This window comes from Cololabis saira, chromosome 7, assembly GCF_033807715.1.
Source record: "Cololabis saira isolate AMF1-May2022 chromosome 7, fColSai1.1, whole genome shotgun sequence".
Classification (NCBI taxonomy): Eukaryota; Metazoa; Chordata; class Actinopteri; order Beloniformes; family Belonidae; genus Cololabis; species Cololabis saira.
In genome coordinates, this window is record NC_084593.1 from 24,946,027 (window position 1) to 24,963,611 (window position 17,585).

General features: G+C 40.1%; 2 protein-coding genes across 3 annotated transcripts; both read right to left on the reverse strand.

Annotated features, from left to right (window-relative positions):
- Positions 1-506: 506 nt before the first annotated feature.
- si:zfos-741a10.3 (uncharacterized protein LOC796591 homolog) lies at positions 507-2,988 on the reverse strand. Of its 2 annotated transcripts, XM_061726270.1 has the most exons (4): positions 2,812-2,988; positions 2,376-2,726; positions 1,334-1,439; positions 813-1,198 (listed from the first exon to the last, which is right to left on the reverse strand). In XM_061726270.1, exons 1-4 carry the CDS (start codon positions 2,855-2,857, stop codon positions 1,150-1,152), a joined length of 552 nt encoding a protein of 183 aa, XP_061582254.1. In that variant the 5' UTR covers positions 2,858-2,988; the 3' UTR covers positions 813-1,149. The 2 variants fall into 2 exon arrangements, 1 of the variants encoding a protein (XP_061582254.1); XR_009782920.1 differs by lacking the exons at positions 2,376-2,726; positions 2,812-2,988 and having other exon boundaries at positions 507-1,198; positions 1,326-1,437.
- Positions 2,989-6,340: 3,352 nt separating this feature from the next.
- On the reverse strand, positions 6,341-9,185 carry arsia (arylsulfatase family, member Ia). The gene is made up of 2 exons (XM_061726271.1): positions 8,775-9,185; positions 6,341-7,967 (listed from the first exon to the last, which is right to left on the reverse strand). Exons 1-2 carry the CDS (start codon positions 9,083-9,085, stop codon positions 6,569-6,571), a joined length of 1,710 nt encoding a protein of 569 aa, XP_061582255.1. The 5' UTR covers positions 9,086-9,185; the 3' UTR covers positions 6,341-6,568.
- Between the last annotated feature and the right edge of the window lie 8,400 nt (positions 9,186-17,585).

The window sequence follows — 17,585 nt, forward strand, 5'->3', positions numbered from 1 at the left end:
TCAGCACTCACGCAGCTGCATTTTGGATCAGCTGGAGCCTATTTAGCGAACTACTTGGACATCCTGCTAATAATACATACATATACACATATACACATATACATACATAATACATATACACATATAGTCTAGAAGATTGAAGATACAAACGCATGAATTAGTTTTTCCGCATCACTCTGGGAGAGGATGTTCCTAATCTTTGCGATATTACGGAGAAACATGCTGTTTTACAACCCTGATTAATATACTGTTAACGACAAATCCTGATCCTGAAAATAACACCAAGGTTTCGCACAGTAGCAGAGGCCATCACAACACCATCTAATCCACAATCATTTTGATAGTGGTGATGATGGTGATTGAAGAAAAGAATAAAGAAATTCTGAGATCCAAAAATAGGAAAACTATTTGTATGACAAGAATTTGTCCCAGGTGTACTAAACTATATTATAATACTTTGTCCTATTTAAACCACTGAATCTATATATATTTATTTTACCAACATAAGCAGATCATTTTAGCAGATCTTTTGAGAGGATTTCTGAATTTTCATTTGTTCCATCCACGTTTTTATCAAACAAGACAAGACGTGATTGGCATGGCACTTGTTACATCAATACAACCACCACCCAGACACAATGATCCTGTTTTCCTATCGCCCTCAGTTGTATTCTGCCTATGTCACTACATCAAAGTGACTGACGCACAGTTACTTTAATTAGCAAACTCCTGGTGCTACCTGCACACACTGTTCAGTTTTTACTCATTTCAAGAGTTTAACATGTGTAAAGGATGACAATGTAAACAAATCATCTGGATTAAAAACTGAATGAGGAAGAAGAAAATGTTACACCTTCTTGCAAATGAAAAAAAGATAAAACTCTGGTACATGGGTTATGCCCAACAGCCCTTTATTTATTGTATAACAAGGTCCTGCTCAAATATAAACACAGATTTATAGCATATCATACTCATAAGTAACCTGAAATTACATGATCACTGGACGATGGGACAGATAACACTAAGATTCATACTTTGTTTGATCACAAACCAGAGAAAAACCTTCCCGGAGGAGCTAAAATTCCTCTTTGTCACTGATATTCAAAGCCTTTGGTTCTGTATCCACTGTTGATGTTCACTCTTGCTGAGTTATAATAGTCCACCCTCACACCAAAGGTCTTTGCTCTCAGTTATTCGCCTGTTAATAATAAGGAGAAGAAAAAAAACAAAGTTAAAGCAGAACAAAACACTGTTACAGTTGCACAATTTCTGGTAGCATTACAGTGAGTGAAGCCATTATTGATTATCTTTATTTGTCGCATTACCAGATCACCTTTGGCTCCTCCTTTTCCGGCACACACAGCAACATATCAGAAGAATCAGAATCAGAAGAGCACCCACTGCTATACAAACTAGGATCAGGATACGAAGAAGGAATTCTGAGGAAACAGACAACAAGTAGACCCATATAATATATATTTTGTATAAACCAGGACAGAGAAAAACTATTTTATAGTAAAGTTATGTGTACTTGATATTATATTGTATAGTTTGTGTACATATACAGTTATTTGGTACACACTTTTCTATTTCTTTCATACAGAAAGTCTTGCCTATCACAGTTATTGACAATTCTGCCAACTGTGAAAAGAATAAGATGAGAAATGAGAGAGTGCCTAAACCCCTTTGACCTTTCTACTGCTAACGTGTCCTCAGTTTATATGGCAATACATATGAAGTAACATGTTTTAAAAGTGCAGGAAAGTGTTATAAGTGTTAAAGAGCCTCACACTTCAAAAATCTCAACACTGACCAAGGTATTGTGGAAAGTAGTAAAGGCAACAAAAGCAACAAATAAAGAAATAAATCAAAGTAAAAAAAATCAAACATTCAAAGCAACAAATTCTGAAAGGATCTGTTAAACCACAGAAGTTCCTGTGACTACACCACACCCAGCACCTCGACTTCACTGCTTTTATTAAGACTGTTAATGTCAAACTTATGCTTTTTTTCTCTCTTGATAAAAACGAGCTGCAAAAATATGTTGTGTTCTTGATTTGCAGTTACTCATAATGTTTCCATACATCTATTTCCTGCCCCACTTACTATATCCATTTATAGTCTATGGATGCTTAAGTCAGGCGAGAGGCCGGATACAACCACCAGTACAGACAAACAATCATACACACTCACACCTTTGCTCAGTTTAGACCATAAATCAGCCTAAATGCTTGTTTTGTTTGGTTTTGTTGTTTTTTTTACAGCGGGAGGAAGCAGTAGTATAATAATTCATGTCTTATTAGTTTTGAAAAGAATAAATAGCACTTAAGCCAATGAACAAGTTGAAAGCTGATGATACATGAATTAATACTTGCCTTTATCATCCAGGTTCAAAAGAAAGGAAAGACTTTTCACTTTCATCCCATTGTTATCAAAGACCTCCACGCTGTATAGACCAGAGTCATTCTTCTCCAAGCTGGTGATCTTCAAAGTCCCGTTGTAAATGAAAAACTCTGCTCTGTTTCTTAAAGCTACATCGATAGTCACCTTTCCTTTCTTCAAAGTGAACACTTTCATGGATCCTCTGGGAATCTTTTTCACACATTCCACCAAGTAGTTGCTGGCATTGGTCATCAGCTGGATGTACACGGACCCTCCCAGAGAAGCAGAGCACGTTGATGCATTCTGGGTGGCGTTACAATGACTCTCAGAAATCTGGAAGAACGCTGGGGAAATTGCGATAAAAGAGAATGAAAAATCGGTCTCGCTGCAGCAATGGTTGTGTGTGTTTCTGTATGATGATGATCTTACCATGAGTTTCTCCAGCTAAGATCACAAGAAGAAGAAAATGCTTCATACTGTTCTGTCTTCTAGTGGTTATGAAAGAAATGCATTTAAAAAAGAGAAAAAAAAGTTTGGATCTGGGCCCAGATAGCACTAATAATTCTGTGATTAAGCTCAGCTTTCAGATGTGCTCACGATACTGACAGGAAACATAAGTGAGTAGCAACGATGTTTGGATGGAAAAAAAAAGGAAGGAAGTGACTTAAACGTCTTACTTCCCCTTGTAACTGTAGCAGGATGCTGTTGTAAAGTAGTTCTTAAAAGGAATAATCTCTGCATGGAAAAGACAAACCTTTTTTTGCTCTTTGTCAAATACAGATCTGTGAAACTAAATCAATGTCATGTCATCGGCTTGATTCCGCAACAGCATAATGCCTAAGCAGTGAGAAAGTGGGAAAAATAGCAGAATACAAGCTGATCAAATGAGGGTCATTTGCAGTTCCAATGTGCCTTTGCTTTGTTTGACATCACAGGTTAAAGTTTGACTGTGGCGCCCCGGACCATGCTGTTGGATTTCCCCAGATTGTAATAAACCAGCACGTGTGACGCCACTGAGGGCTTGCAGTGACAGCCATCTTGGCAGCTACATCAGACAGTCCAGCAGTATTTTAAAAGTCTTATATAATAATTTTCCCAAATACCAAATGTTCCAAATTGCAAATTGTCTTTTCAGAAGTTGGACTATTGATTACAATACGAACCAAAGTTACTAGGAGCTTCCTTGTTTTTTGTTGGGTTTTTTTAAACAGCTTTCTGCTTATACAATTAAATGATTGCATAAGCAAACTGGCCTTCTGAACTCCAAATGCAGATCAACTCAGCCCTTATCCAGCCCCCTTACACAGATTCACTTTATGAAGGATCACTCTCCAGTTTTCTCTGTCTGCGGCGCATGACTGGCAGTAACTGATGTAGGAAGGCCACCAATAACATGTTATTGGTGGTCTCCTGCAGGAGAGGCAGCCAAACAGGGTGCTCACTGCAACACATAGAAAATAGATGCTTTGCGTTTTAGACTAACCGACCCAGAGAGTTTTAAGAGTCCAAGGATTCAAGGAAACTTTGTCATTCGCATCACATTTGCATGAGGTGAACCAAAATTGTGTACGCACGGTCCTGGTTAATCCAATAGTAACAAGTAATAAAATAATATAAATTAGAAAAGAAGTAAAAGTACAAATAATGAAATGTAGAAGAGTGCAACCAAGTAAAAATATGGTGTGTATTAAATAATATGTGGAGTGTAGATATGATAGATTATAATTATAGCAGTAAAATGAAGGCTTGATGACCAGCATTGATAAAGTGAGTGTTCAGTAAAGTGTCAGTACTGATTTTAGCTATAGTGGCAATTTTTGTCCATTTGTTTTCAAGAGTCTTACAGCTTCGAGAATTAAGCTGTTTCTCAGTCTGGTGGTTTTACAGTTAATGCTTCTCAACCTCCTCCCTGAGGTGTGTTGGCTGGGTGAGTGGGGTGTTTAGATGTAGGTGCCCCTCTTCCTGCATCTGGAGGTGTATATGTCCGTGATGGTGAGTAGGCGGGCTCCAACGGTTCTCTGTGCAGCCTTCATCCCCCTCCGCAGAGCTTTCCTCTCTGCCGCAGTGAAGTTTCTGTACCACATGTTGATGCCGGAGCACAGAAGATTCTCCACCACACATCTATAGAGGGAGATGAGGAGTTGTGCTGTGGTAAAAGTAAAAACAACTCAGTTGTGGTACTTAATCAATAAGAGTTGGGATCAAAATGTATTCTGTACAGAAGATTCCAAACACAATCAAATCCTTTTAAAGCTGATTTTTCTTACACTTATCAGTTTGTTTACATTTTCCTATCATTTAATTACAATAATTATTTTCAGGGTATTTGTGATCTAGCTTTTTTAATGGTTCAGCCTCCAATTTACACTTCCCAGTTATCAACATCATATTATCAGTTTAAAGGCTTATGAAATTCAGTAAAGCAAACCTGTCCCAAATGAGTAGTGAAGATAGAAATCCAGTGTCCCTTTAGAGATTTAAAACCGTTGGGGCTTCACATCAGCACAGACTTCAATAGTAAGATAACATAATATAAATACAGTCAACAAGAGCTATGATGCTGAGGATGTGAAGTCCTTTATGATCTGTAATATGACAAACTAATGCCACAAAACTAGCCAGCATGCATTGTGGTATAATCAGCCTACCTTTTAATGTATCATCCAAGATTTCCACTGAGGATTTCGGTTTATAGGCTCGTAAGAAAGGGTCAAGTTAAGCATTAACAGTAGACCTTTCAAAGGCCTGAAACAGGTTAAAGGGCTTCCTCTTGCCAGGTCACAGGAAACAATAGGTTGTGTGGCATTTTACTCCCTTTCAGTTAGAGATAGCATGGCTATTTCCCTTTTAGCTTGAGTTTATCCTTTATCAGTATAATTTGAACCTTCAAAATGACCAAACACACATCACAAATTACTTGAACAAGTTCTCATAATATCCTCACATCTATTAGTGCTTAAAGTTGTTTGATAATAAATTAAAATGTTTACTTGTTTTTAATTTACCTCAATGAACTGTGACCAAAAACATCCTTAAAACCTTGTGTGTGTGTGTGTGTGTGTGTGTGTGTGTGTGTGTGTGTGTGTGTGTGTGTGTGTGTGTGTGTGTGTGTGTGTGTGTGTGTGTGTGTGTGTGTGTGTGTGTGTGTGTGTGTGTGTGAACATATTTTTTGGCACAAATGAGAACCTCATACACCTCCAGATGGGATTTTTTGGAACAGGGATCCAGCTAAAGCGGGAAATAGAAGCCAGCAGGAATGTTCTTTTTTCTTTTCTCCCTCGTAGTAAGAGGAGCTGCCAGGGTTTCTCCCGTCACCTGGACCAAAGTCTGAGCTCCTGCTTGTGCTGTAATGTAATAGTAAAGCAACAATCCTGTGAATGACATGAGGGGTGGGGGCTGACAGGAAGGCGGAGGCCACGGACAGAAAAGTTAGGTGTGTGTCTGGAATCTGAAAGTGTGTGTATTTAGTGTATAGGCTGTATTATAAGTTCAGCGCAGCATCTGTCTCGTAAACAGAACATTAAAGAGTGGTTTTTGAGTGAGAACGAAGCCAAAACAGCAGTACAGTGTCTACAACAGAACACCATGTACTGTAAAAGTTGACTTTGAACATGAAGCACCTGTGTCCTCTTATCCTGTCTAGAGCCTCGTTTCTCTCCCTCAGGAAATCCAAAAACAAAGACTGCCCAGTCTCCAAGTGAGTTTCCTCTATTATATCTAACATTTTACAAATGGGCATGACAATTTAATAAGTAAGCATAAAAAATTCTTACTTAGTTGAAAAATAACTAAAAACAATATCAAAGCATAAGAAATTTTATGCTGTTTTACTTCTACTGAAAAGATTTCAGTAGTGTTTTGTGTAAAATGCGCTTCATTCCTCTTTACTTGACTTTTGTCAAAAAAAAATTTGCAGAAAGTTTGAGAATATAAATTTTAATTTACAGACACATGGAAGACTTTTCTACTTCTCTGGGGTCTTGTTTTATTTTTCATTAAATTATGGGCAAAATCATTTTTTTCTGTAAAACACATTTACCTGCAAACTTTTAATATTTTTCTAAATGAAAGAATAATAATCACTTTAGAGACATCATTAGATTCAAAGACATGTGGCAGCAGCTGAGTGTCTACAGCTCACTTTTTGTAAAAAACACAGTTTTATTTTATTTCAGTCATTTTCTATCTATATTCTGTTGGACATGATCCTTGTGTTGAGTCTTCTGAAAAATGACCGGCTTTTGGACAGTTTAAGCTTCTTCTTCCAGTCCATGTTCTTTCTCAGGTAAACTCTGTCCCAGCTGTCTTCCTCCTCATCTCCCACCCATGGCACCCAGGCCCCTCCATTGAGCTGAGGGTCAGCCCGGGCGTCCTCTGACGGGTACCGCACCGGCACTGCAGTGCGGTTGTAGTACACCAGCCTCGCTAACAGTTCCTTTACAACATCTGGCCTCTGCTCAGAAAGATCAACGCGTTCATACGGATCCCTAGAAATGTTGAAAAGCCACACGGATTTGCGGGGTGCGGCGTTGCGTTCCAGGTTCCACCAGCTGCCAGGGAAACCTGGAAGAATCTGCGGTGGAATCCAGTCTCCGTAACCAGGGTCTCCCGTCAGGAGCTTCCAGTCTCCCGTTCGTATGGAGGCCTGGATGGCCGTGTTCCATATCCCATGTCCCTTCTGCAGAGAGCCACTTCGAGCATGGTTATACAGAGGATCAATGTTGTGGAGGATCTCTAATCTGGGCGACTCCTTCCCTTCGCTGATGGCCTCCCAAACATTATACCCATCCAGTCCCTCAGTCAAAGATGCATTGCCACCTGCTAATCCCACGAGAGTGGGATACCAGTCGGTAATGTGTACCAAAGCTTTGCTCACCCTCCTCTTCCTATGTAACAGAGGACTGTGGACAAAACCAAGACCCCGGACACCGCCCTCCCAGTAGGTGCCTTTACGTCCTCGGAGTGGCCAGTTGCTGCCGCCAGATAACGGCTGGCCACCATTGTCAGTGGAGAAGATGAGAACACTGTTCTGGTAGTAGCCATACTTACGAAGAGCGTACGTTATGTTACGAACAGCCTCATCTACAGTTGATACCATTGCAGCATATTTCCTACGTGCAACATTCTCCAGCCCGCGATACGGGTAGATATACTCCCGCGGAGACTGTAGGGGTGTGTGAACAGCTTGGAAAGAAAGGAAGATGAAGAGCGGCTGAGACTGAGGATCGTGGGTTGCCAGGATCTTGCGGACTCTCTGCGTGTATAGATGGGTGGAGTATTTGCCCCTCTGATCCCAGGCGACTGATTCCCCCTCGTGGAGGTCGAAGCCACACAGTCCGGGACCGTCACAGGAGTCATAGGTGTAATAGTTCACACTGCCTGTTAGGGAGCCAAAGTATGTGTCAAATCCGCGTCGAGTGGGCAAACATTCCTTCTTGTAGAAGCCCAGATGCCACTTTCCTACCATGTGGGTGGAATAGCCAAGCTCCTGAAGCCTCTGAGGAAGCGTGACCTGGTCAAAGGGAAGGCAGTTGGGCTGGCGGGGCCGGATGATGGAGTGCTGAAGACCAGTATGAATTTGATACCTGCAATATTAGATATATTTAATTCCATGAAAAAAACACGTGCAGCTAGGTCATTAGACTCTCATTATCAGCAGTACAGTACCTAACATCATGACAAGCTTCAGATCTCTGAGCACTAATGACAACAACCAGTGGTGCATGGCAGCGTTATAACTATTCACTCAGTAGTGGAAATCTCTACTGTGGGTTGAAATGTATTTCACATAGTTTGGGAAAAAAGGTGTTATCATGCACCAAGATATAAATTAAATAAATTGGACTGTTATTGTTGAAAGAAGTGATAAACACAAACCTGTTCCAAGTATTTAAAAAAAAAAAAAAATTCAGAAAAAAAAAATGTTTTTAGTTTCAATAGTGAATATCATGCCTTTGTACTATTTCTAATTAAAGATTTCACAAAGCTAACACTAATAAACTAAATCTGTTCAAAATATCCAGTCAAAATGACCTCTCCTTACTCTGAATCACAATTGGAATAAGTATTTTCAAAGAGAACATTTAAAAAATGCCTCCCATCTTACCCTCCATTTATTTTCTCATTTCAACCAAACGACATATCCCATAAACAAATATCCCAAGTGTCCCTATCCAAGTAATTTTGGTGCCACACATCTTTATTCTACCATCATAACTGTTTTAGCAAATGCCTTATTGTCTTGTAAAATACACCCAATAAGTTTATTTCTTTAATCAGACAACTGTAAGACATATGTTGCCATAAACTCAGCAAATATGTGTATCATTAGTCTATAATCTTGTTCAAATAAAGAATAGGAAGCAATGCTAGTCTAAAGAGAAGCTTTCTACCTGCCGGTGATGAACTGACTTCGGGACGGGGTGCAGATAGGCTGGATGTAATAATTCTCCAGCTTTACTCCATCTGCAGCAAGTTTGTCCAGCACTGGTGTCTTGATGTCTGAGCTGTGATATCCGATGTCGTTGAAGCCCTGGTCATCAGTCATGATGAAGATTATATGAGGACGTTGCAGGTCAGGAGATCCATTAAAAGCTTGTTCACGTGTATTTTCCACCTGGTTAGGGCTCGACTGGTCCCAGGTCAGGTAGCCGAGGCTGAGCAGGCTCATCATTGAGAAACCAGTCAGAGCTGTCGTTGCCATGGTTTCTGTGACACTTTATCACTGAAACCTGGTACTGTTTCAAGTATTGTCTCCAAATTATTTCACAGTGAAATACACGGAGAGAAAATTAAATGGCACAGATGACCATTGGCACACTTGAGTAGCTGTTCAGCAATCCAAAACATCGGTGGAAAGTGTAGTGCCAATCCTCTCTGACTCTCCCAACTGTGTCAGCACCCTTTGAAAGTACTTCAGTCTCCCTAGTGGTCCAATTAATCCCGCCCATTTGCCTTGCTGGCCCACTGAAATAACATTAGCGTCCCACCTCCCGAAAACACACACTGAAGTATTTCTACTACTTGAGGTGTTAATGACGAGTTTAAACCTCCCATTAGTAATGTGTTTGTAAACTCTGAACAGTACTCTGCACAATTACGTATTTTCTGGCTGTGGCTATGTTGCATTTCTTTTTGCTTTTCTTCTACTGGTGTTGAAGTAAGCTTTTGTTCCTAAATGATCACATCATCCACCCTCCTCTTCACCATTTCTTTTTCATGGTCTTTGATGAAAGAACTTCTAATTTAACAAATTAGATGAAATTTAAAGAAAAAAAAGAAACTTAACATTTAACCAGGTTTAGACATAGTTGACAGAGAGTCTACAGAAAAAGACCCCGACTCAAAAACATGCTGTGTGGGGGAGATTTGAGCTTCAGGGCGGCTGAGGGGCCCTGCAGTCACAATCACGGACACTGTTCCCCACTCCACTCCACAGCAGTCGCAAACACTCTCCTACTATTCCTGCTGTTTTATGAGTGCTGCAGAGTTGAGGAGAGAGACAGAGCAGACTTCCCGGTGCACGATAGCATCTTTGAGCAGGCGTCAAAGAAGCAAATCCTCCTATGGGTCAACAGAAAGTGGCAGAGCTGCACAGTTTCGCTGCAGCTGAGTGGAGTCATTACCTGACAGCACCGGTCTGTGTAGACATTCATCCTGCTGCAGATTAAACTAAGTAAGAAATAAGAGAAGTTCTGCATATAACTGCATAAAATACGAGTGATTGATATTTGTTTATAGGCTTTTTTTGTTGCAGCTAACTCTGGAACTAGACTTCACTACCTTAAAGCTTACACGAGTTCACACTCTAAAATTAGGCTGTTCGTTGCAGGTGGCCATGACATCTGGGGCAAACAACCACAGAAAACAACAACCATTGGCAATGTTTCACAGTTTGCATGATGCAAATAAGTAAATTGTAAATAGAAAGTTTCAGCCTTTTCATCATGGAACATATTACATGCTGAGAATGAAAAAAAGAGAAATGTGTGCAGGTCAGTGTCACACGTTCAACCCACACATTTTAGTGTAACTAATGAAGCAGTGTATGTTTGTTGGTTATAGAATTTGTACATTATAAAACACTCATAGCTGAATACATCAGCTCTGTCTCTCTTTTATCCAAATTGAATCAAATTTGATACTTTTTCTTGTGTATATTCAAAGCGGTGACATCTGCCTTAAGTACATGGAAAAACCATTTACCATTTACAAACTGTTAATTTGTAATAATGATAGCACAAATACCTGCAGCAATGATACAGCAAACTAGAGAGCAAGTGAAGAATCAGACAATTATCATTATTACCAGAGAGATGAGCAACTGTGTGATTTTTGTCTTATTAAAGTTCTGAAGTTCACCAGGGAGTTGTGACCTGTGAGACGTCAGAAAAAAGGAATCTTGTGATTTCACTACCATTTATGTGAGATTATGGCCTCTTTTTAACCAGCTAAAGACTGTCACAACACCAGTGTATCACCAAATACCATTACTACATTATCAATTAGTTTAGCTACTGCTACACATTATCATAGGGTGAAACTTACCTTTCCCAATTTCATCTTCCGCTTTAGTGGGTGAACAATCCAACATCTCAAAATGAGAGGAAGACATGGCATTGAAATATGCAGAAAAATACTGATTTATTAAACAGATTTTTCTAAATCAAGGTCTACACAATGACCTACACTCATATAAAAATCTAAACCCACCCATCCGTTTTCAGTACCTGCTTCTTCCTGTCCCAGCTGTCTTTGAGCAAAAAGGCAGCCCGGCAGTTGAATGTAATAATGTAAATGTGCTCTTGTAGTAGTCCTCATTCAGAAGCATTTAGCAGCAAAATATGAAGTATCTGAAGACTCTTTAGATGAATTAACTACCAAAATTATGTGTTTGTTGTTAAAGTCTCCAGCTTTAATCTTGTATAATGTGACCTGAGTTCTGTCACAGAGAGCAGAGAGGCGAGCCCTCACTCCGTTAGAGGCAACTTATTTGCCAACGTTCAAGGTTTCTTTGGACAGCAGTAGAAACATGGAGTCTGAATGAACAAAGGCCTCAGGACCAAAAGCGCTAACGGCTCAAAAGAGCATTTTTTTTCCAACCTCATTCACGCCTTCTGAGAAAGAGGTGATACTTCAGTGGTGTGAAAAAGCAGCAGACACTGGCAAAACATAGCAGAATGACCAATGGAGCGTTTTCATCCCTCAGTCAGAACCATGTGTGTTTGCTGGGCTGTACAGCTGTATCCAGCCACAAGAACTTCTGCTTATCCATTAGGGTGCGGTGGGGTATTCGGCGAAACGACATGTTATACTCAGCAGTATTTCAAATCATCACACTTTCAACACATCAATGCCTTTGCCACGAATAAGATACTGCACTTTGATTGCTTAAGAGGCCGGAATGTCTTCTTTTTCTCTACATTCATGATAGAACAGACTTTTCACTTCAAATCTCAAACTGTTCAAGCATCCTAAGGTTAGCGAGGCTAAACATGGCATAAAATTGATCTGTTGAAGTCAGGAGTGGGTAAACACACTTGAAGGCAAAACATCCCACCTTGTAAATGTTGATGTAAAGACTTGTTGGCATAGAGGTCGCGAGGAAGCCGAAGGAAGTTTGAGCGCTCACTGAAGGGCACGGAGGTGCGGCCAGGCATGTTTGCCCAGCAGCTGCAGCGGCATCTTTGGAGCACAGCTTCTGGGTTTAAGGCAGGTCAAGCTGGGGGGAAAAAAGGGAGAAAAAAGCGATTCATGTGCACCTGAAGTTTTATATCAACATATTAATTTACATATATTTCTTAGAGGGAGCAACTTGGACATCTAAATATCTTCTGACGAAAAGCCAAATAACTCAAGTCAATAGTGGGCATTGAAAGTTCTCATAAAGGGATTCAAGATTGATCAAAGGCATCAAAAAGAGAAGAACAAGGGCCATTAATATATCTGTGCAGCTTTGAGGAAATAAATCATTCTCAGTTTCTGATATTTCATCACTTGTGAGATGTGACTTGAGTATTTTCTGTTGGATTGGCTGAGTTTTAACTTCTAGGCAGCTCGACAACAACTGCACCCACGTCCAACACCACAAAACAAACACATCACATACTTATACTCGCACAAATACTGACATGAGCTTACATCCACCTGCAGCCCACATGTCTGCTCTTTTTATATCATCAAACTCCCAAAATCATTCCCACCAAGAATATAGCCTTTAACCGAGCATGTTGTAATAAAGGTATTTCTGGTGTGAGAGGCCTATCAATACACCTGGAACCGGGTTTCAGCAACTCTTAACAGCTGAATAAACATAATGCTCGGTTATTTTTTACAGTCACTTGTTTGGCTTTAGCTAAGAATAAAAAACTCTATGTTAATTAACTGATATTCTTGTCAAACCCGCAGTCGTCTAATTCTGGTACCATCGTGATTAAAAGTCAGTGGTCACTCTGCTGTAACACGCCACTGTTGCTGTTGTTGGAACTTTCTGGAAATAAAAGTTTTAAGACTCTTATCCTATTACTCTTTTCCATCTCTCCACGTCATTAATGTAAATGTTCATTTTCAAATTTGCTTCTCAGTGCACGTTGCCTGACGGCTGCTGATCATCAGAACATTTCTTATAGAAAGAATCATGCGAAACTAAAAGCATCGATAGGAGCTTTAAAATCTGTCAGAGTTGAAGTTAATTCTCTTCTGTTGTGTGCCGGTGGTTGTTAATGTTCCTCCCGGTTTCTAAATTTCCTCTAAATGGTTGCGAACAGAGTTTCATGGAACATCATCATTTTTCAAACACTACATGTGCTGTACTTCCTAATTAAAGGTGGATGTATAAAACACATTCAAAGTTTATTTTGGAGGGAGCTCGTGACTTTATAATACTTATTAGTTAAGTTGTTTTATAGTCGCGGTGGTCTTTCCAATCCCTCTGTTGACTTTCCATCTCTTTTCCAGTCTGAGACCAAGAATAGACTTCAAGAACCTTAATCGCCTGTAAAACCTGATTTGTTTTTATCTTTGATTTATCGCGCTTACGTGCCTTTTCACAAAAGCATGTAAGAAGAAATAAAGTAATGAAATGAAATGCTAAAATGACTTGAAAGGAGAGCTGAAACTGGGGTGCGGCCGGCGCTCGGTGTTGGTCTGGACCAGATGTTAGCTTTGGCAAAAGGAGGAGCTGCTGTTACAGAATACGACTGCTCTGCTTCATCATGAACACTACCCCCTTTCTAATCAAAGAAGCCCTGCCAGTAAAGCTGCATGTTACTCCACCTCTCAATCCAATTTACTAATCTGAGCAAGACTGGAGGGAAATTCTCTTTTTTCCTCCTGTGCACCAACCTTGAGTCTTAACCTTTACGTTACGAGTATTTAGCTTGTCGCCTGTCGTTTCTGTGCAACAGTGTCCTTGTGTTAGAGATTATTTGATGTTTTTTTTTTCATATTTCGGAAAGATTTCACAAATGGTTCATCAAATACAGTGTAATTTTTGTAAAAAGGACACAGAGGGAATAACAGAGATCAGCGGGCAGGCAGATCGGCAGGAGAAATAAGGAAAAGATCTAAGGTCCAAAAAACACAGTAAAGGCTCTACTTGTGGCCTCACCAGAAATGTACCTTCCTAGTCAGAAGATTGGAGGCAAAGATCTACACCAGACAAGACCACGAGTGCAACCCAAGACAATCCAGCACATAACGGTGGAGTGCAAAATGTGGTCAGGTATACAGATACTAATCATGCTGTTGGAGGAGTACATATGCCAAAGATGCACTGGACCTCCCAAAGCTGTCATGAAAGAACAAAGATCCAGAGGGATTTTCAAAAGCAGACAGATAAACGAGTGATGGCTAAAAGATATTGTGATAGTTGACTAACCCCTGAAGAAAGGACTAGTAACAGATGTATCAATCACAATCCTAAACAACTTTATGTGCAACATTTTAATCCACATCCGCATGCTCTCTTCATCACTTACTAAGTAAGTTTTACCATGTTTACTGTGGCGGTGTGACTGTGATTGTTTTTCCTCAGCTCTAAGTCGCACCTGCTATATGTAATGTAACAAGTGAAAGTGACCTCAAGCACAATACACACCTGAAGCTTTAAAAATACCAGGGTTTGAAAGACGAAGTAGAAATAAAATGGTTAGTGAAAGTACCAGCTGTAAATGTCAGACTGCAGGTTTTGACAGCAACAGATTCTGAGAACAATGTTGGAGATCTCTGATCAACGATCTCTGATCGGTCCGTACACATCTGCTGTACGTACAGTACTAGGTCCAGAAGCATTTGGACAATGACAGCATGTATTGCCTCTAAAGCTGAAAGTCTACACTTTGATCACATCTTGATTGTTTTGTTTTAATACATTTTAAATAGATTTAGATACAAGATTAAAAGATTGAATCTTGAACTCAAAACTCATCAACTCATCAGCTTCTGGCGCAACTGTATGAAATGCTTGTACTTAAAATGCACAGTTGACCTACTGTGCACCACTTTTTCAATAACCTATCCGAAAACTAGTTCGAAACACAGTCGGGTAGGGGGAAGATCTGCTTCTGCAAGCCTTGGTGGGTCCATCACCAGTATTGTGGTCTACCACATGAGCAGCCTCAAACCACATCCTCTACTGTCAGTAGATCAGGAGTGCAGGAAACAAGTGTTTGCCTTGTAAATTGAAGATTACCAAAGTTACCTTTCTGTGCCAGCTATAATGTCCACACATCAGGCCTTATGAGCTCAGGCCTCACAGGTGATGCCGTCTCCGAGGTAGAGTTTGAGCGCTGGGCTGAGAAGTTGACTGAAGGGGTGTTTGGTTTGGCTCTCGTGGAGCTGCAGCAGCACCTGGCCAGTGAGCTCAGGCGCACTTGAATATAAGCCTCCTGCAAGGCCACCTGGGTGGACGGCTGCTAGGGACATTTTAAAGGATCAGCAAGGAGACCATATAAGTGTGCTTGCTTTTTCTTCTTTAGAGACTTATTACTTTTTCCACGAATTAATAACTGTGCATTCACACATTTGTCGATGTGTTTAACTTACTATTTTCTTTTTACCAAGGTGGCAGCTCAGGCAGTGACACACCCTTCACCAACAATAGGTGCTGGTACATTACCTAAAAAAATGATCACAGATGTGAGCTGCTAAACATTTGAATGTAGTCTAATTATTTCACTTGGTGAAAAAAAATGTAAATCTTACATTTACAAGCGCAACCTGTGCAAATATCCCAGTACTTTTACTGCCTCAGGCATCAAAGCCAAGGGAAATGTCAAGGGGGCTCAGTGCTTTTTAGTTATTCCTGCCTAATTGTTTCTGCTTCACTCCTGCCCCCCATCACCTTTAAATCACTTGTAAGTACCTGTTTTGCTCATTGTGTATTTAATTCAGTATAGTTAGAGTAAAAGTGAGAGCAGAAAATCTTAGTGGCATATGTCATAAAAGCTTTAATAATGGGAGCTGAGGTGGCCACCATCTCGTTAGTCAGGAGTAATGTTGTTCGGTGTGTGTTTGCATTGCGTTTGTGTTGCATATGTGCATACGTGTGTGTCAGTGGGAGGGAAACGGGGATTTGTAGAAGTCTGTGAGATCGCTGGATCACTGATGTTGAGTTTGAAATACATATTTTTCTGCTTTTCTGGTTTTACTGATGAATGGGGCTCTTTCAGCTCCTGACCCTGTGCTTACTCTCTCCGCTTTTGACCCAAGGTTTCACCACCAGCTCCTCCAGACCAACTGCCTGGCAGCCTGCCGTCCTCAACTACCTTTAACTTGCTCCCAAACCAATCAGAAAAACAAGGTCACATTTTTATCCAAACACACCTGACAGAAAGGAGACTGACCTTCCCGGCAGCTCTGCGATTAGTCTGATTGGGTAGTTTGAGGACAGTCTGATTTTGTGGACGAAGGATGTTTATCTTACATGATGAGACTTAAGAGGAGAGCTGAGCCTAGAAGCCTCAGGCCGCAAGAGAAGGAGTCAAAACCCTGGCTAAGAGACAAGAATAAAACGTTTATTTTAAGATTTGCATGACGATAGTGTTTTTACCTCCAGTTTGAACCAACCGTCTATAGTGACCCCCACCTTAGTTTTTCCGTGCTTTGTGCCCCACAAATGTGCTGCTGTTAAGTCTTGTACTAGACATTTAAGTGCTACAGACACATACAGTACATACATCTATTGTTTATGTATGTTTATATCATGAACTTCACAAGACACTTAAGATTGCACGGGAAAAGCTAAAGGTGTCCAATCAGGACACACTGATCCACCAGTGCAGACATCTTGGTAGGGAAAGATCACTTACAGGATTTTTACATGAGTGGAAAGAAACAATCCCTCACAGACATAGAATCCTAAAAAGTTGTTGTCATACTGTATAAACATATTAATACGTCTCAAATGTCTCAAGCAGTTGGCAAACATTGCTGATCTTATTGCTGGCTATTCTGGCTGATCTTATACTAACAGAATGTCAATATCTAAATAAGAACGTGCTAACTTGTTTTACTTTGTTGAATTAAATGTTGGAAAGAGCATTCAGATTCTTGACTTAAGTAAATTATTGAACACTGTTGGAATTAAAACTAAAAGAATTAAAAATATTTTGCATAAAAGTGTTTTTTTTTAAAGCATGAAACTGTTCCATATGACTTTTGTTACACACAGTATATCACACCATTTCATTTTTATTAAACTTAACCTTAACCCAATACTCAATCAGCGGATAAAAGGTGTCTCACTTGTCATTTGTCAGACTATAACATAGATACAAGGCAACAGCGCTTCTCTGTAGTCGTGTCTAAAGAACGGTTGTTCACGGGGGGGATAAAGCCCATCAGTTTGAGCCCACCTCACTATTTTGCAGGGTTTGTATCTTTTGAGATCCAGTCCAGAGTTTTCCACTGCTGTGCAAATTTATTCTTAATGCAAATTAAACTCAGTAATCCTTGTTGCACATTGCCATGAGCGCATGCAGTACCTCACCTGAAAGTTAATGACTACAAATAGAAAGAATGCAAATCCACACGCCAACCTGAATAATATTAGACTGCCAATTTTATTCTCAAAAATAAGACCAGACCATTTTACTGTTGTACTGGGTTGCCATGAAACACACCAGAGTATTAAAACATGTGTTGTTGTTTTTTTCCTTATGATTTTCCCAATTTAAACCGTAATAAAATCCAGGATGACTCAA

Excerpts from the sequence above, each read along its gene's own strand:
- si:zfos-741a10.3 (XM_061726270.1), bottom strand. The coding sequence starts at position 2,857 with ATGAAGCATTTTCTTCTTCTTGTGATCTTAGCTGGAGAAACTCATG. Across the intron at positions 2,727-2,811 it reads CTTAGCTGGAGAAACTCATG|CGTTCTTCCAGATTTCTGAG; the intron begins GTAAGATCATCA and ends CAATTTCCCCAG. Across the intron at positions 1,440-2,375 it reads TTTGAACCTGGATGATAAAG|AATTCCTTCTTCGTATCCTG; the intron begins GCAAGTATTAAT and ends CTGTTTCCTCAG.
- arsia (XM_061726271.1), bottom strand. The coding sequence starts at position 9,085 with ATGGCAACGACAGCTCTGACTGGTTTCTCAATGATGAGCCTGCTCAGC. Across the intron at positions 7,968-8,774 it reads AGTCAGTTCATCACCGGCAG|GTATCAAATTCATACTGGTC; the intron begins GTAGAAAGCTTC and ends CTAATATTGCAG.